This window comes from Rhodamnia argentea, chromosome 1 (assembly GCF_020921035.1).
Source record: "Rhodamnia argentea isolate NSW1041297 chromosome 1, ASM2092103v1, whole genome shotgun sequence".
NCBI lineage: Eukaryota > Viridiplantae > Streptophyta > Magnoliopsida > Myrtales > Myrtaceae > Rhodamnia > Rhodamnia argentea.
In genome coordinates, this window is record NC_063150.1 from 4,584,657 (window position 1) to 4,602,716 (window position 18,060).

Below are 18,060 nucleotides of genomic sequence, written 5' to 3' on the forward strand. Positions count from 1 at the left end.
CCTACTCCCAATCCCTTTATCAAGGTGTGCATGGCAATATTTTTGGTTCGTAAATCAACTTCTAGTCGAAGTTAATTTTTCTGCTCGAGAAAGTAGAAGTTAATTTTTTTATTTTTTATTTTTACATATTCAAGTGGTTCTAAGACTATTTCTAAAGCATTAGAAATAAAAAAAAAATGAAGTTGCGTAACCAAACGAATTTCTGCTTGAAAAATTATGTTACCGGATGGATTTTTGTTTCATAAATATTTCTGGAACAGAAATTCTACTCCAAAAATATCGTCATACAGGTTTCGTGTCCCTCGTTTAGGGCCGGTAAAATGGGTTTTGTGGATCGGATTCAATGAGCCAAGTTTTGGCGCGGATAATTCGTTTTTTCTTTTTCATAAGACCGAGTTAAAAAAAAAAAAAAAAAGCTCGAAAAATAGGTTATAAAAGGGCCATTTTAGCGATCGGTATCCAAAACCCTCGCCGCCGCACCCGAAACCAATTTCAAAATCAGGGTCTCTTCTCCGCCGTCGTTTTCCCCCTCCTCCTCCTCTTCCTCCTGCTTCTTCGTATTCTTGGCATCCTTCCTCTTCTCTTCCTGCTGATTCCTCTGCTTTCGCGTTTGTTTGCTTTGAACGATTATTGCCGTTTGTGTCATCTGTCGGGTGATTTTCAGCAGTGATGATAAATGTTCATAATCCCAGCTCTACGAGACCCTGTCACAGGGTCAGTGAGTTGAACTCTTGTTTCCAACGTTTATCTGAGCCCGTGGAAGTCACCTGTTTTTTCCTTCTTCGCAAGCCGATTTACGACGATGGATGGGTTCCCTTTGTCGATGCGGGAAGTTTCTGGGTTTGACTTCTGATTTTGATTTCTCGTTTTGTTTCGTGTCTGATTTCGATTTCGTTGCTTTCATGTCTGGGTCGATCTTATATGAGCGAAGGAAGTGAATTGAATGGTTTCTGTCTGTTTCGAGTGGCTCTTCTTGATGCTGAAAATTCATCCTTTGAGGCTCAGTGAAGAAGGCCCGTTTCAAAAGAGTTGTTGTGTGTTTGTGGCCACAAGGACAAATATTTCTGCTTTAAAGGTGAAATGAGTGTCAGACCATTTTGGATCCGATTGCCGGCTAAACCCTTACTTGAGGAGTTCTCTAGGTGCCCATTGCATTGAAATGGGTCAAAACGGGATGGGACGGTAATAGTTGGATCTTTTTTTTTTTTGCCCGGTCCGCACCCTTAATGATTTCGGTCAAAACGGGTTAAATGAGTTTATATAAGTTGGATCTTGGATCCTTTTCATGACATTTCTATAAATTTTCATTACATTGAAATAGGTCAAAATGGATTAAGTGAGTGTACTTGGTGGTCATTTCATCTCGCGTTGATTGCTATGAATAATTATAGTCGTCGTAATTTGTGGGGTGATCTTAGCAGTGATGATGAATGTTCATAATCCCAGCTCTCCGAGACCTGTCACAGTGTCAGTGAGTTGAATTCTTGTTTCCAACGTTTATCTGAGCCCCGTAGAAGTCCCCTGTTTTTCTTCTTCGCAAACCGATTTGCGAGGATGGATGGTTTCTTTTCCTGACATGGAAAGTTTCTGGGTTTCATGTGTCTGATTTTGATTTTCGTTGTTTCATGTCTGTGTTGATCTTGATGAATACGTCCGCATGGTTATATACCTAGTGATGATTACGATTGAACCATGCTAACGTACCTGATCTTATGTGAGTGAGAAGTTTGTTTCCAGTTGCTCTGAGGGAAGTGAACTGTCTGTCCGAATGGCTTTTGTTGATGCTGAAATTCATCCTCTGAGGCTCAGCGAAGAAGTCCTATTTCAAAGAGGAGTTTTGTATTTGTGGCCAGAAGAAAAAAAGGTTCTGCTTTCAGAACTTAGGTTGGTGATATGGGTCGGGCATGGATCCAGCATGGTCATTAAATTCTCGGGTATGATCATTAAATTTACATCGAATTGAAAATGATCAAAATGGATTAAATGAGTTAATACGGATCGAATCATTTTTTACCCGTTCCACATGTTTGCTGGACCAACCCTTACTTGACCATTTGTATAAATTTTATTGAATTGAAGATGGGTCAAAACCAGTTGAATGAGTTAATTTGTGTTGAGGATCCACTCATTTGATGATCCAATCCTCATTTTTTTGAACTTTATTGAATTGAAAATTAGAAGTAAGCATGGTTAGAACCGAAACCGGAACTGGTTTGATCAAATTCATATGCTAGTTTTGATCCTCAATGCCCTTAAAAGTGTTTGAAAAACGTATGTGGTGCGCAGACGTCGAGAAAGAAGAAGAGAACGAGGTGAGCGTCATCTGAGTAAGGAAGAAAAGTCGGTATATAATCAAGAATCACTTGAACGAAGTTTCAGCATTTTTATTTGTAGTGCGGATACTTTTCCTCCGCTTTTACAGCAACTTTTAAGGTTTGTCGAGCCTTTGTCTCTGCCTCAAATGCTAGATTGGTTTTAGGGATATCTCTGGGTGTTTGTGATTTCAGAAGTGATGTAGTCTTGATGGACGAGAGTGAATTGCAAGTAAAGGTAAAGCTCCTTTATGACAGGACATTTTGATCTCAAAGTTACTCTTAATGGTTTGATCCCCTCTGGGCCAACAAGTAAGTTCTTAATAGGTTGAATGTAGAGCTTACGGGTATAAATATCTATAGGAGATGGTAAAGGATAGAAGAAGAGGTTTCTTCAAACAAATCATGAACTGGTAATGTAAGTACTGTGGTACAATTTTTCATGGAGAATTGGAAATCGAAGTTTTGTGATTTTACATGTTTTTCTTTCATGAATTAATGTCATTTTTTTTTTGTTGCGTTCAGCTTCACGTTTTGCTTAAGTGAAAAAATGTCAGATATTGAAACCTTACAAATGTCGGATGAAATTTAAAACTGCTCACTTTTATTGAAAATGGGTAGGTCAAAATGAGTTAAATGAGTTAATATAAGTCATACCATTTTTTACTCGATTCACCTATATGATGGCCCAATCTTTATATGATTACTGTAAATTGTATTTGATCTATAAATTTACATTACATTGAAATGGGTCAAAATAAATTAGAAGAGTTTATATGGGTTTAACCATTTTAATCCTTACTCAGCGATTTCTATAAATTTGCATTATATTGAAATTAGTCAAAACTGGTTAGATGAATTTACATGGGTTGGACTATTTTCGTCTTGATTCACCCGCTTATAGCTCGATCCTTACTCAATTATTTCCATAAGTTTACGTTGAGATAAGTCTATAAGTATTGGACCATTTTTGTCATGATCTATCCATTTGATGGGCCAATCCTTAACGATTTCTAGAAACTCATTGGATTGATTATATAAGGGGCGAGCAAGATGGACCGATCGGATCAAGAATTGTCCGAACTGGTCGGAATTAGACGGTTTGGTCCTATTTTGGAGGTCATCAATCCGGTCCACGGATCTTCAAGGTGAAGCTGTTGTTTGGGTGGTATGGTTCTTGGTTCCAAGGGAAAATCGGGCCGATCAGACCGCACAAAGATAATTTTCTTTTTTATTTAAAAATAAAAATAAAAATGTTGAAGAAACAAGGGGAGCCACCACCTTCAACACATCCTTCCTCTCTCCTTCATGCGCTTCGAGCACCACCACCTTCGGCACTCCATTCCTCATCTCCGCCTTAACCTCGTCTAGCCAATACAAGTTGGGGGGCAGGTCGATCCTTCTGGAGTACCTCCGCCGGCCCTCCTCCTTGCCCACCTCTGGCCCCCCGCCTTCTCCCCTGACGATCAGGGTGTTCTGCTCCACCAACACCTTCACGTCCTCCTTGCTCAGCCTGGGCATGTAGATCCAGAGTTCAAGAGCCTCGTCGTCCTCCTTCACGTCCCAGTCTCTCCTCAGAACGCCGCCGAAGCCGCGGGATGCCTGGAACGGGTCCTCTGTTAGCTAGTCCATGAGGTTGAGGACTTGGCTCAAGCTCCTTTTGGGAAAGAAGGGATCGAACAGGTCTTAATCTCCGTAATTCGACCATTCATCAGCACAAATCAATATGTTGGTTTCTTAAAAAGGGCCGATGATCGGTCCGGTTTAACAGAAAATCGGATCAATTCGGACTATGCTCACCGGTAGCTTATTTAATAATTGTGTGGACCTGACCTTCTAAGCATGGATTATCCGAATATTAAAATTTCCCGTCTTCGTGTCACATCATTCGTGATAATTGATACGCACGTACATTTATAGACACCACCAATTTAATTATCTCAATGCTTTTCAAAGCGAAGGCGACCCTTGCTCGCTTGACTTGAAGGTCTACTCGTCCATCTTGGAGATCCTTAATCTGATTGGGGGAGATGAATCTATTCAAAAACGCAGACGACTTTGGAGTCAAGCAAAGACGACGATGCGTTTCCGTGGGCTTCTCGATTCCCACTCGATACGGCGTTTCACTGTCAAAAGGTGGATGCGTGGTGAGTGGTGACAAAGTCCGAGTCCAACCATGCACATGACATCAAAACGCATCCTGCTGCATGCAAACGGATAAAACACGCAGCAAAAAAGAGTCGAGAAATCCCACGAACCGATCTAAGAACTAAATTCCGCCATCTTACAATCAATCGAAATGCTACGCTCCGCCGATGTTTGCCATGACGTCGGACGCAAGCTGTTGCCCAAACCGGTAAAACCCCAAATCAAGTTTCCATTGCAAACACGCATGGCAAACGGAGTCGATATTCGCGGTGCTTCATCATCCTTTAATCGGCTGTTCGATTAGACCCGTTACAGTAAGTTATGTGAAGCTTCCATCGCTAGAAAGATGATGAAGTTGCAGTGATTTTTCGGGTCGAGGGAGGTTTCAGGGCAACTTGTTAAGAAGCTTGGTTAATTTACCAAAACAATGGAACAGGGCACCCAGATAGAGAAAGTTGGATGGACCCATCTCGTGTTCTTAGGAATTATTTTGTTAATTTCGGTTTTTAACGAGTGACTGCATCATTGGACCAAGGTAAAATCTCGTTCAGGCAAGATCTCAAGGTCCCGACAAGAAAGTCTTGCGCGTAAGACTCGACAAAAACCTTAGGACCCAGTCTCACAAAACATCACGAGAAAGAAAAGGAAACAGATAATCTTAAACAATTTGAGCGTCGCGACCACGGTCAGTGTTCTCGTGAATGCGAACGGAGGGAAAAGGAAAGGTTGCACATGCGTACAAATCCCCACGTTCAATCATCCCAGAAATTAAATAGAAATTACGATGACAACGAGATGAGGATTGGTTGCGACCGAGCATTAAGTTCTTCTGCATTTTGTTGTTGGTGTTGTTGTTGTTGTCGGTTTTCAAAGCTGAGCTGTTATCTTGACCTCGTGCCGTCTTCTGATCCATATATATTACGACCAATTACGCTTTCTGGCTCCTTCAGTAGCTAACTCTGCAAGTTTTTTTTTTCCAGTTTGTTTTGGGAGAGAAGCACCTTCGAGCAATGGCTACTCCGTTCGATTCGAGAGGGCGGTCCGCGGTTCGAGTGGCGGTGGTGTTAGCTGCGTGCATTCTATGCGCTGGTGTCGCCTCCGCTGGACGGTCAATGGCAAGCGTTAGCGTGGACGTGCTCGGTGTGAGAGACGGAATCAAAAGAAAGATTCTCGAGAACGGGCTCGGTTTGACTCCTCAAATGGGGTATGAGATTACTACTTGTCTCTCTTTCCAAGCTTCTAATGACCGGAACTGATTGATTGGTCGAACAGAACTAATCATAATTTGAATATGAAGAAAGAAAGATAAGATCTTCCTATTTTTTGGCGTGGTTACAAGTAGGATGTAATTGGCAAGGAGAAGTACAAACAGTCCAGACATCAGGGAGCTAATAATTAGATTTGCACACCAGATGATTACTGGACTTGCAGTTTATTAGGCTTCCTGTGATGATCATTTAACAGATGATTAAGGTCACCAGTGTCAGGAAGCAGTTGAGAGCTCTAAATGCAAGAAAAAAACAGATCTTGCAAGCTGTTTTTTCAGTATGGTCTATTCTAGCTGACACATCACATTTGGATTCCTGGGTTTTCGCAAACTTTGGACAATCAAAGGAGACAAAATGTTTCACGTGTACCATGACTCCTGTGTATTTATTGAATACTTCTGTGCACTGCATTTGGACTTTGGAGTGTCCTAAATTACTATGTTGTTGTCTTAAGAATCAGATCGTGGTGAGACGTCTTTTTCGCCATTTTCTTGCAAGAAGAAGGAATATTTTCTTTTATGCATTGGCACATAATTGAGTGTTCAATCCATTTTGATTACTTCTAAGAAATTCCAAGAGGCTTTTTATGCCAGATGAAATGGGAAACTGATATTCTACCTGATGTTTGATCTGATATGGGCAACTTGATTCTTCTGAGAGGTGAACAGATGGAATAGCTGGAACCACTTCAATTGTCACATCAACGAAAACTTGATAAAGGAAACAGGTAACTTGATTAACATGAGCCGATGGAATCGACCGAAAACATTGCGGGATTTAACCCGACTCGGTGACTTTAATACCTCTCTGTCTCTCTCTCTGTGAATGTCACAGCGGATGCGATCGTCTCATCAGGACTTGCTGCACTAGGATACGAGTATGTAAACTTAGGTTGGTTCATATGTTTCTGCTCTTGTAAAATCATAAACAGTAGAAAGCATTGTCTGAATTCTTATAGTTTCTGCTTTTTTCCCCTCTTTTTTTCTTTTTTTTCTTTTAAAGATGATTGCTGGGCTGAGCTTAATAGAGACTCTCAGGTACACTCCTATATCTTGTCTATGATAAGAGTATTAAGATCGGTTAGAGATTTAAGAGTTATCAAAAAGAGGGAAATTCGATAATTGCGGCAGGGTAATTTGGTTTCCAAGGCTTCAGCATTTCCATCTGGAATTAAGGCACTAGCTGATTATGTTCACAGCAAAGGCCTGAAGCTTGGGATCTACTCCGATGCTGGGTATGGCCATAACGTTAACTAAAGCAAGTCTTCTTAAGTTCATTACATGAGGCGAAAGAGAACTGGAAAAGAGAGAAACCATCGTTTCATTACCATATAAACTTCAATCTGGTCTCTTTTTGTAGATCTCAAACATGCAGTAGAACAATGCCTGGATCACTCGGTCATGAAGAGCAAGATGCAAAAACTTTTGCTTCCTGGGTAGAACTCAATAGTGTCTGAAGAATTGAGCCACTATTTGTTTGAATCATCTCACCCAATCACACGCTCGCTCTAATGCTTTCTATCTTGGTAGGGGGTTGATTACTTGAAGTATGATAACTGCAACAATCCCGGTACGAGTCCCAAGGAAAGGTACGCAGTTTTTTTCCCATTGTTTCGCACGCTTTGCCTGCTGAATATGAACATTCATGACATAATATAATGTGCCAAATCTGTTGAGCATAATTGTCAAAGTGATTCTGCCATTAATAATAAATGGTGAACTTTTGTTTTCCTTACTAAAACTACATTGCTAAAGGTACCCAATCATGAGTAAAGCCCTGTTGAACTCTGGAAGAAAAATCTTCTTCTCTCTCTGTGAATGGTGAGTTGAGCTTTATCTCATCCATCATTTGCGTTTGTGCTCTTAAATTGACATAAGCAAGAGAGAACTCACTTTTTGCACCACAACTTCAGGGGACAAGAAGACCCTGCAACTTGGGCTTCGGCCATAGGGAATAGCTGGAGAACGACCGGAGACATTTCTGACCACTGGGACAGGTGACTGAACATAAACATAGCATCTTCTTCATGTCTTAGTTGCTAACACTCAAATCAAAAAAGAAAAAGGGGAATGATTTTTAAATCTCTATGCATAATGGAATGGAACCAATCTTGAAGCCTATGATCAAGTTTCCCCATCTGGGAATTGGTTTCTGTCAACATAAACCAATGAAATGATCAACTCGGCGATCTTTTCAGCTCATGTTCATATGACTTCACTTCTGAGGCAATAAATAAGTTATGGGAGTTTTCTCTTTGCATCAGCATGACATCTCGGGCGGATCAGAATGATAAATGGGCGTCGTATGCTGGACCTGGTGGATGGAATGGTAATGAAGTTTTCTTAATAAATTTGAAATTCAAAAATTGAGATTGAAAGAGAGGAACTTGCTAGATGGACAATCGACAAGTCATTTTGGAATGAAATGTGTTCAGATCCCGACATGCTTGAAGTCGGAAATGGCGGAATGACCACAGAAGAATACCGGTCGCATTTCAGCATATGGGCATTGGCCAAGGTATGAACAATTCACATATTGAAATAAACAGACACATAAGGCAAGAAGCGTTTTCATGAGATTACTTTTGGCCTGCTGAACAGGCTCCCTTGTTGATTGGTTGTGATGTGCGATCGGTGGACAACACGACCCTCAGGTTGCTGAGCAACAAGGAAGTTATTGCTGTTAATCAAGGTGTCAATAAAATCTTGCTTCAACGGAATGCCCAACAATGAAGCTTTCCTCAGAAAATGCTTTTGCTGAAAGCATTCGAACTTTTTTGCAGATAGCCTTGGCGCTCAGGGGAAAAAGGTTAAGTCAGATGGCAATCTTGAGGTAAACTTTCTTCGGTATGATCTGTCATGGTTCAGCTAAAACCAACACTGCATATGCTTGATCGCACCAACTTGACTAGTTTTAGAAATGCAAGTACACTTATCCCTTTGAAAAATCGTTGCCCGTCCCATCATTTTTAGCAGAATCTCATCCGCAACAATGTAGGTTTGGGCAGGTCCCCTCAGCGCGAACAGGGTAGCGGTGGTTCTATGGAATAGAGGTTCATCGAGAGCCACGGTCACTGCCACTTGGTCCGACATCGGTCTCAGCTCTACGACACTAGTCCATGCAAGAGACTTGTGGATGGTGAGACTTCAGAACCAGCCCTACTTGCTTATTTGATGAACTGTGCTCACAAAAAAATTTACTGGATTATGGTGCAGCATTCCACCCAAAGTTCAATCAGGGGACAAATCTCAGCTGACATCAACCCCCACGCTTGTGTCATGTATGTTTTGACTCCGCAATAACGCGGGAACGTCAGGAGAAAGGAAACTGGGTTGAAAATAAAGGCCGTGCAGAAAAAAGAAAAATCTGTGCTTTTTTTATCCTGTTTCATCATTGATGTAAGAAATAAACCACTGAATCGTCATCATATGACAGAGATATGATCACCAAGTTCAGCAGTCGTTATTTCATCTGGCCAATAATGAAGCTTCCAACAAGAAAGAACTGATTTACAAGGGTTTGACTGACTAAATCTGGCTGAAACTAAAACAGACCAGTTCTATTTCTTCACGATTTCTCACCCTAAAGGTGTGGAATGGACACCCGAAATCCACATGGGCTAAACTTACATTGAATCGAAAATGGTCAAAATGTGTTAAATGGGTCGGGCTGGTCTCCAGTGACGAAGGAGAGAGAGAGAGAATCACACACCTTGAGTTTGGGAATTCAGAAGCTCCGAGAGAGACAGAGTTTGTGTTCGTATGGATGTAGGGAAAATGCTTGAGCATCGAAGCGAGAATGATGGCGGCGGTATGATGAGAAGAGAGCCGATCAGATTGTGCGAGAGTTGCGGCTGCAGCGATTGATTGTTCATGATCTTCTGTTGGGGAATTTTCTTCTTCTTTTTTTAATCCCTCTCTCTCTTTCTTCTTTGGCTTTCGCCTGCGAAGCTCGAGATGATGACGACAGATGATGATGATGATGATGATAACCGATGGAACTTTTATCTATATCTGCAAAGTGACGGCGGGGCTCGGCCTCGCCGTCGTCGGCGAGCTTGCTCAATGGCAGTGGTGAGGCTCAGCCTAGGCAAGGCCAAACTCGCCCCTGGTCGGCTCTGTCCGTTCCCCAATCAGGCGGCTGGCCATAGGCAAGAGGAAAAGAAGACACAAAGAAAAGGAAAGGAAAGGAAAAAAAAGAAAATAAAAAATAAAAAAAATTATTGAAATATTATTCATTCAGCGAATGTCGGCTAAAGTTAGTCGAAGAACTGAATTGGCTTAGGTGTAGAAGGTTTAAGACTGAATTGGCACAAAAAAAGAGAGTTTATGACTAAATTGACACAATTGTAATATGTCTAGGACTTTTTCGTAATTTTCCCATTTCTATTGACAAATTATAAATTTTTATTTTTGTTGTTGTGTATACTTTCATTTTGCTTAATTAAAAGTGACCTTAGAACCTATGACATGATAGATTTCAGTGGAACCTATAAGCAATATGGAACCGCTCACCAACATTGAAAATGAGTCAAATGAATCAATATGAATCGAATCATTTTAGTCTTGATCCACCCATTTGAAGGTCTGACCCTTATAGAACGATTTATATAAACTTACATTGAATTGAAATGTATTAAAACGGGTTAGATGAGTTGTCAGATTATTTTAGTCCCGATCCACTCATTTGATGGGTGACCCAACCCTTACTTAACGATTTTTATAAGTTTGCATTGTATTAAAATGAGTTAAAATATGTTAGATGAGTCAATATGAATCCGATTATTTTCGATCCGGCCTGAGCCACCCACCCATTATTAGCTGAATGTTTTTCAAAGCGAAGACGGCCCTTGCTCGTCTTTGGGGTCAAGCAAAGACGACGATGCGTTTTTGTTGGCTTCTCGATTCCACACGACATCAAACGCAACCCGCTGCATGCAAACGGATAAAACACGCAGGGAAAAGAGAATCGAGAAATCCCATGAGCCGAGCGAAAAATTAAATTCCGCCAATTACAATCGATCGAACATGAGATGCTCCGCCGGTGTTCGTGATGGCGACAGACGCAAGCTGTTGCCCGAAATGATAAAATGCCAAATCGAGCTGCCGTCGCAAACGTGCGTGGCGAACGGAGTCGATGTTCGCGATGCTCTGTCATCTTTTTATCGGCTGTTTGATTGAACCCGTTACAGAAGTTATGCGAAGCTTCCATCGCCAGAAAGATTGATGAAGTTGCAGTCACTTTTCGGGCCGAGGGAAGTTTCATGACAACTTGTTGAGCTTAGTTAATTATCAAAACAATGGAACTGGGCACCCAGATAGAAAAGTTGGACGACCCCATCTGAAGTTCTCGGAAATCATCTGATTTTATTTCGTTTGTTAACGAGTGACTGCATCATTGGACTAAGAAAAAAATCTCGTTCAGACAAGATCTCAAGGAGCCCTGATGAACAAGGTCCGACGTGCCGACGAGGGAGTCTTGCGCGTCTTGAACAAAACCTTATGATCCAGTCTCTCAAATCATCACGAGAAGCAAGCATCAGCTTTACGTCCATTTCATCTCATCAGAAAGCCTAAGAAAGAAGAAGAAGAAACAGATAATTTTAAACAATTCGAGCATCACGACCACAAGTTGTACATGCCTACATATCCAAGGTTCCATTGTCCGAAAAATTAATTAAAAACCACGATGACAACGAAATGTAAAACGGTAGCAAGCTTTTGCATTTTTTCTTTTTTGTTGTCGTTGTTGTTGTTGTTGTCGTCAGCGGGTTTTCAATGCTGAGCTGTTATCTTGACATTATTCCATCTTTTGATACTTACAAATACAATCAACTACGCTTTCTGGTTCCTTCAGTAGCTAACTGCATATTTTAGTTTGTTTTGGGAGAGGCAATGGCTACTTCATTCAATTCGAGAGGGCGGTCCGCGGTTGGAGTGGTGGTGGTGATAGCTGCGTGCATTCTATATGCTGGTGTCGCTGCCGCTGGACGGCCAGTGATGAACGTTAGCATGGACGTACTCATTGCAAGAAACCAAATCAGAAGAAAGCTTCTTGATAACGGGCTCGGTTTGACTCCTCAAATGGGGTAAGAGATTACTACTTGTTTCTCCTTTCAACCTTCTCATGACGGGAACTGATTAATTGATCGAACAGAACTAATCATAATTTTAATATGAAGAAAGGTAGGATCTTTCTGTTTTTCTGCCATGGGAAAATGCTCTACAATCCGTGAACCGTGCGAGAATCGCATTAGCCTAAACATGCCACTCTCCTCATTTTTGTCGCTTACTTTGAAGTTTTAAGTCATACTTTTTCTACATGAAATGGATCCATGAATGAATCTTTGCTTATTTGTGGAAAGTCAATTGATTTTCCGTTTAATTAGTCAAGTAGGATTGAATTGGCAAGGAGAAGTAGAAACAGACATTAGAGAGCCAACAATTAGATTTGCATACCAGATGGTTACTGGAATTGCAGTTTATTAGGCTTCCTGTGATGATCATTTGACAGATGATTAAGGTCACCAATGTCAGGAAGCAGTTGAGAGCTCTAAATGCGAGGAAAAAAAAGGACAGATCTTGCAAGCTGTTTTTTCAATATGGTCTATTTTAGCTGACACATTACATTTGGATTCCCAGGTTTTCACAGACTTTGGACAATCAAAGGAGATAAAAAGTATCACTTGTACCATGACTCCTGTGTATTCATTAAATAGTTCTGTGGACTGCATTTGTACTTTGGAGTGTACTAAATTACTGTGTTATTGCCTTGAGAATCAGATCATGGTGAGATGTCTTTAAGAAGAAATATTTTCTTTTATGCATTGGCACATAATGGAGTGTTCAATCCATTTTGATTACTTCTAAGAAATTCCAAGAGGCGTTTTATACCAAATGAAATGGGAAACTGATATTCTACCTAATGTTTGATCTGATATGGGCAATTTGATTCTTCTGAGAGGTGAACAGATGGAATAGCTGGAATCATTTCCACCGTCACATCAACGAAATCTTGATAAAGGAAACAGGTAATTTGATTAACGGGCGCCGGTGGAATCGATCGAGAACATCGCAGGATTTAATCTGGTTCAGTGACTTGATAACTCTCTCTCTCTGAATGTCACAGCGGATGCGATGGTCTCAACGGGACTTGCTGCACTAGGATACGAGTATGTAAACTTAGGTGGGTTGATATGTATCTGCTCAAGTGTTCATGCCAAATAATGAACTGTGTAAATCAATATATCTCATCTTGTTGTTTCTGCATTTTTTCCCTCTTTTTCCTTTTAAAGATGATTGCTGGGCTGAGCTTAATAGAGACTCTCAGGTACACTTCTCTGTCTTGTCTCACTACCATATGATAAGAGTAAAAAGATCGGTTAGAGTTATCAAAAAGAGGGAAATTCGATAATTGCGGCAGGGTAATTTGGTTGCCAAGGCTTCAGCATTTCCATCTGGAATTAAGGCACTAGCTGATTATGTTCACAGCAAAGGCCTGAAGCTTGGGATCTACTCAGATGCTGGGTATGGCCATAACATTAACTAAAGCAAGGCTTTTTAAGTTCATTACATATGGCGAATAAGAACGGGAAGAGAGAAAAACCATCATTTGATTACCATACAAACTTCCAATATGGTCTCTTTTCGCAGATCTCAAACATGCAGTAAAACAATGCCCGGATCGCTCGGTTATGAAGAGCAAGATGCGAAAACTTTTGCTTCCTGGGTAGAACTCAATAGTGTCTGAAGAACTGAGCCATTATTAGTTTGCATCGTCTCGCTTGCTCACACACTCGCTCTAATGTTTTCTATCTTGGTAGGGGGTTGATTACTTGAAGTACGATAACTGCAACAATCCTGGTACGAGTCCCAAGGAAAGGTATGCAGTTTTTTTCCGATTGTTTCGCACGCTTTGGCTGCTGAATATCATCATTCATCACATAATATAATGTACCAAATCTATTAAGCATAATTGTCAAAGTGATTCTGCCATTAATAATCAATGGTGAACTTTTGTTTTCCTTACTAAAACTACATTGCTAAAGGTACCCAATCATGAGTAAAGCCCTGTTGAACTCTGGAAGAAAAATCTTCTTCTCTCTCTGTGAATGGTGAGTTGAGCTTTTTGCAGGATTAATTATCTCATCCATCATTTGCGTTTGTGCTCTTAAATTGACATAAGCAAGAGAGAACTCACTTTTTGCACCACAACTTCAGGGGACAAGAAGACCCTGCAACTTGGGCTTCGGCCATAGGGAATAGCTGGAGAACGACCGGAGACATTTCTGACCACTGGGACAGGTGACTGAACATAAACATAGCATCTGCTTCATGTCCTAGTTGCTACACTCAATCAAAAAAGAAAAAGCGGTATGATTTTTAAATCTCTGTGCATGATGGAATGGAACCAATCTTGAAGCCTATGATCAAGTTTCCCCATCTGGGAATTGGTTTCCGTCAACATAAACCAATGAAATGATCGACTCGGCGATCTCTTCAGCTCATGTTCATATGACTTCACTTCAGAGGCAATAAACAAGTTATGGGAATTTTCTCTTTGCATCAGCATGACATCTCGGGCGGATCAGAATGATAAATGGGCGTCGTATGCTGGACCTGGTGGATGGAATGGTAATAAAGTTTTCTTAATAAATTTGAAATTCGAAAATAGAGATTGAAAGAGACGAACTTGCAAGATGGACAATCAACAAGTCATTTTGGAATGAAATGTGTTCAGATCCCGACATGCTTGAAGTCGGAAATGGCGGAATGACCACAGAAGAATACCGGTCGCATTTCAGCATATGGGCATTGGCCAAGGTATGAACAATTCACATATTGAAATAAACAGACGTCAGGCAAGAAGCGTTTTCATGAGATTACTTTTCGCCTGCTGAACAGGCTCCCTTGTTGATTGGTTGTGATGTGCGATCGATGGACAAGACGACCCTCAAGTTGCTGAGCAACAAGGAAGTTATTGCTGTTAATCAAGGTATCAATAAAATGTTGCTTCAATGGAATGCCCAACATTGAAGCTTTCCTCAGAAAATGCTTTTGCTGAAAGCATTCGAACTTTTTTGCAGATAGCCTTGGCGCTCAGGGGAAAAAGGTTAAGTCAGATGGCAATCTTGAGGTAAACTTTCTTAGGTATTATCCGTCTTGGTTCAACTAAAAACAACACTACATATTCTTGATTGCACCAACTTGACAAGTTTTAAGACTTGATTGCATTTTTTAAAATTTTTAAAGACTCGATTGCACTTTCTCTATGAATTTTGAGACTTGATTACACTTTTTAGAAGTTTTTATACTCAATTGCACTTTCTTTATAAGTTTTAGAACATTTTCGTTTGTCAGCTATAAGTTTTAGAACTTCAAGTATACTTGCCCTTTTGAAAAATTGTTGCCCATCCTATCATTTTTAGCAGAATCTCATCCACAACAATGTAGGTTTGGGCAGGTCCCCTCAGCGCGAACAAGGTAGCGTTGGTTCTATGGAATAGAGGTTCATCGAGAGCTACGGTCACTGCCACTTGGTCCGACATTGGTCTCAACTCTACGACACTAGTCGATGCAAGAGACTTGTGGATGGTGAGACTTCAGAACCAAACCTACTTGCTTATTTGATGAACTGTGCTCACAAAAAATTTACTGAATTTTGGTGCAGCATTCCACCCAAAGTTCAGTCAGGGGACAAATCTCAGCTGATATCGACTCCCACGCTTGTGTCATGTATGTTTTGACTCCGCAATAACACAGGAACATCAGGAGAAAGGAAACTGGGTAGAAAATAAGGTTGTGCAGAACTAAATCTCTGCTTATTGGATTCTATTTCATCATTGATGTAAAAAATAAACCACTGAATCGTTCATATTTAATGAGATATGATCACCAAGTTCAGCAGTCTTCCTAGGTTCCCTATAAAACAAACCCCTGCAACGCCATCCCCACACCCCCCAGTGACTTACAGTTAGCATGACAATGAAGAAAAGAAAACACAGAAGTAAGAAAGCAATTGGATGATGTTAGCAGTCTTCAGATCCAACCATGCCCTAGCAGTTGACTTGCTACAACCCAATCAGACATCGTGTTTGGAGGTCCTCTTACGTAAAAAAGTTTCGTAAGTTGGCACAACAACTACAAGAACAGCCAGTCAGTAACCCTTGTTTCCTCGAATCCTTGCTCTCATGTCAACCTGGGCAAAAAATTAAACGCAGAGTTAGAGAGTTACATTACTTACAATCAAATGGTAGTAAGAATCACCATGTTCAGCTCCTCTCATGGAAATCATATCATACTCTTTTTGTCCTTGTACACACAAAAACTGAAACAAATAAAACAGAAACACTTACATAAACACATTTATCTGGCCACCGAGGAAGCTTCCAACAAGAAAGAACCGACTTAGAAGTGTGTGTGACTACAGCTGGCTTAAAGCAAAACTAACTAGTTCTAGTTCTTCACGATTTCTCTCTCTAAAAGCGGAATGGACACCCAAAATCCACATGGGTGTCTCTTTTTCTCTCTGCCACCACATTACATCCATCAGGCATTTAACCCTTCCAAACTGAACTACTTGTACGAAACGACGAACGACAACACCATACAAGTTTCAAAAACTAACTAGATAAAATTGACTGAGCATGTCTGTGAATAGTCAGAGAAACGACACTAGCTACCATGAATCAAGTCATGTAGCAAGCACACTAGGAGAAGATCTAAAATCTACTTAATGGCGGTTCATGAGTGGCCTTAAGAGAATGAAGGCCCTCATCCAATAACATTCCCCAACTTGGTTTGCTGCTTTGAGTACCAAAAGATGGCAGGGAAAATCAGCTCAAGGGTTGAAACCACTCAAGATATTTACTCTGCATGGCCAACAAAAACCAACTATACCATGCCGGAACTTTCGGTAACCAATCAAATTGCTCAGGGCCAACGTGCGTTCTTAATATGACTCCATTGATCAACTGGCATAACAGCGAAGTAAAGGCACGAAAATCGTATCAGTCCTCAAAAAAGATGCATTTCCTAAACTACGTTTCACTGTCCCTCTCCAAGCAGCTCAGTCCACCAAACATTTCGCACTTTGCTGTACGAGAAAGCGAATGCTTTTATCTCACCTATCAAACGAGAACTCCTAACTGATCCATACCCACGAAAACAACTACTCCAGAATAAAAAACTTGAGGAATCTTTAAAAGAACTGTATCTACCAACTCAATTCTTGTTGTGGTAAAACCATATTTAGCTAAGAAAACTGAAGAAACATCAAGGAACAAATCTATACTTGAAAGAAGCAATCCAGTTTCTTCCTATTTCTACTTATGTATGATTCGACAGAGCCTGAAAGCTGAAATTGAGAGAGAGAGAGAGAGAGAGAGATGCCTGGCCTCTCTTGCAGTTGAAGTAAGTCTCCCTCAATCCCACACACTCGCTGGATATGGACGGGCTCTTCTCTCCAGCGCACTCCCTGTACGATCGCTTCTCCACCTGTAAAACCGCCACGAGAGCGATCAAAAAAGCCACGACTCGCATCGCGCGGCCCCGCCGAAAGCACGGTCAAAATCAAGGCACGAGATATCATCAAGGGAAAACCGCGAGGCCGAACCTTGACGCAATCGGATTCGCTGAGGCACTTGACGAGCTCCATAGCCAGGCCCTTGCAAGACTTCGACATCTTGGGTCCTGTACAGTTCAAACCTTGACTCTCTCTAGAGAGAGAGAGTGGGATTTATGCCCTAGGGTTTACAGAGAATGATTTACCAGGCCGTTCGATCTTGCGTTAACGACGGCTCGAGCGACTGCGCCCCCGACCGTGGCGCCACGTTTTCACCGCCCCGAGTATTCGGCTTCGGACCGACAAAAGAGACATAATAATCTTAAGCATACGGAGATTAATTTATAAGATTTACACAGAATAAAACTAAATATTGTCCGGTCTGATGAATTCATGAAAGCTATGCATCGTTTCGGCACACTGCTAGAATTTAGTGCTATGAAGTATGAACATTCATTCCAAGTTCTCAACTAGGAGAAAAACTTGCGACCAAAAAAAAAAAGAAAAAGAATTGTAATTTGCTGCTCTCCGAGTGTTAACCTCACTTTGTATAAGGTGATTATGAATATGAATTATCTTTGAGGATTGCAAATTGGAGCACAAGATGTTATTACGGTCCGTGTTAATCAATCCCGGGCTGGCCCCGACTTGTATGAATCACCAACAGACGTTCCGACCACCACACTGGGGTACTGGAGACTCCCGCGCCATGATTTTTGAGGTGGCCACAAAGAATTGACGATGACCGGGAGATCGAACTTGAGATCTCT

The 18,060-nt window shown here is 41.1% G+C and overlaps 3 protein-coding genes, 2 non-coding genes and 1 pseudogene across 6 annotated transcripts; 4 read left to right on the plus strand and 2 right to left on the minus strand.

Moving 5' to 3' along the window:
• Positions 1–445: 445 nt before the first annotated feature.
• Positions 446–4,929, minus strand: LOC115757278 (annotated as a pseudogene).
• Positions 660–762, plus strand: LOC115757281. The gene has a single exon (XR_004017304.1). It is a non-coding gene; the product is annotated as a small nucleolar RNA snoR69Y (small nucleolar RNA).
• On the plus strand, positions 1,414–1,514 carry LOC115757282. Its single transcript, XR_004017305.1, has one exon. It is a non-coding gene; the product is annotated as a small nucleolar RNA snoR69Y (small nucleolar RNA).
• Positions 4,930–5,157: 228 nt separating the features above from the next.
• Positions 5,158–9,186, plus strand: LOC115757271 (alpha-galactosidase-like). Of its 2 annotated transcripts, none has more exons than XM_048282471.1 (15): positions 5,158–5,664; positions 6,397–6,455; positions 6,563–6,605; positions 6,687–6,765; positions 6,859–6,962; positions 7,088–7,163; positions 7,258–7,316; positions 7,483–7,548; positions 7,641–7,724; positions 7,992–8,056; positions 8,163–8,245; positions 8,329–8,419; positions 8,511–8,560; positions 8,726–8,866; positions 8,944–9,186. In XM_048282471.1, exons 1-15 carry the CDS (start codon positions 5,471–5,473, stop codon positions 9,028–9,030), a joined length of 1,281 nt encoding a protein of 426 aa, XP_048138428.1. In that variant the 5' UTR covers positions 5,158–5,470; the 3' UTR covers positions 9,031–9,186. The 2 variants fall into 2 exon arrangements, with proteins under 2 accessions (XP_048138428.1, XP_030553302.1); XM_030697442.2 differs by having other exon boundaries at positions 5,161–5,664; positions 6,563–6,619; positions 6,731–6,765.
• Positions 9,187–11,622: 2,436 nt separating this feature from the next.
• LOC115757270 (alpha-galactosidase-like) lies at positions 11,623–15,636 on the plus strand. The gene is made up of 15 exons (XM_030697441.2): positions 11,623–11,816; positions 12,700–12,758; positions 12,857–12,913; positions 13,023–13,057; positions 13,151–13,254; positions 13,381–13,456; positions 13,551–13,609; positions 13,776–13,841; positions 13,948–14,031; positions 14,297–14,361; positions 14,468–14,550; positions 14,632–14,722; positions 14,814–14,863; positions 15,181–15,321; positions 15,398–15,636. The coding sequence occupies exons 1-15, from the start codon at positions 11,623–11,625 to the stop codon at positions 15,482–15,484; spliced, it is 1,251 nt and encodes a 416-aa protein (XP_030553301.1). The 3' UTR covers positions 15,485–15,636.
• LOC115757276 (cytochrome c oxidase assembly factor 5) lies at positions 15,511–17,518 on the minus strand. The gene is made up of 3 exons (XM_030697446.2): positions 17,342–17,518; positions 17,119–17,223; positions 15,511–15,925 (listed from the first exon to the last, which is right to left on the minus strand). The coding sequence occupies exons 1-3, from the start codon at positions 17,408–17,410 to the stop codon at positions 15,884–15,886; spliced, it is 216 nt and encodes a 71-aa protein (XP_030553306.1). The 5' UTR covers positions 17,411–17,518; the 3' UTR covers positions 15,511–15,883.
• Positions 17,519–18,060: the final 542 nt, after the last annotated feature.

Coding starts and splice junctions, on each gene's coding strand:
- LOC115757271 (XM_048282471.1), top strand. CDS start 5,471: ATGGCTACTCCGTTCGATTCGAGAGGGCGGTCCGCGGTTCGAGTGGCG. Junction 6,766..6,858: donor AGCTTAATAGAGACTCTCAG/GTACACTCCTAT, acceptor TAATTGCGGCAG/GGTAATTTGGTTTCCAAGGC. Junction 8,561..8,725: donor AGTCAGATGGCAATCTTGAG/GTAAACTTTCTT, acceptor GCAACAATGTAG/GTTTGGGCAGGTCCCCTCAG.
- LOC115757270 (XM_030697441.2), top strand. CDS start 11,623: ATGGCTACTTCATTCAATTCGAGAGGGCGGTCCGCGGTTGGAGTGGTG. Junction 14,551..14,631: donor GCATATGGGCATTGGCCAAG/GTATGAACAATT, acceptor CCTGCTGAACAG/GCTCCCTTGTTGATTGGTTG. Junction 14,864..15,180: donor AGTCAGATGGCAATCTTGAG/GTAAACTTTCTT, acceptor ACAACAATGTAG/GTTTGGGCAGGTCCCCTCAG.
- LOC115757276 (XM_030697446.2), bottom strand. CDS start 17,410: ATGTCGAAGTCTTGCAAGGGCCTGGCTATGGAGCTCGTCAAGTGCCTC. Junction 17,224..17,341: donor GCGAATCCGATTGCGTCAAG/GTTCGGCCTCGC, acceptor GCGGTTTTACAG/GTGGAGAAGCGATCGTACAG. Junction 15,926..17,118: donor TCAACTGCAAGAGAGGCCAG/GCATCTCTCTCT, acceptor TTTTTTGCCCAG/GTTGACATGAGAGCAAGGAT.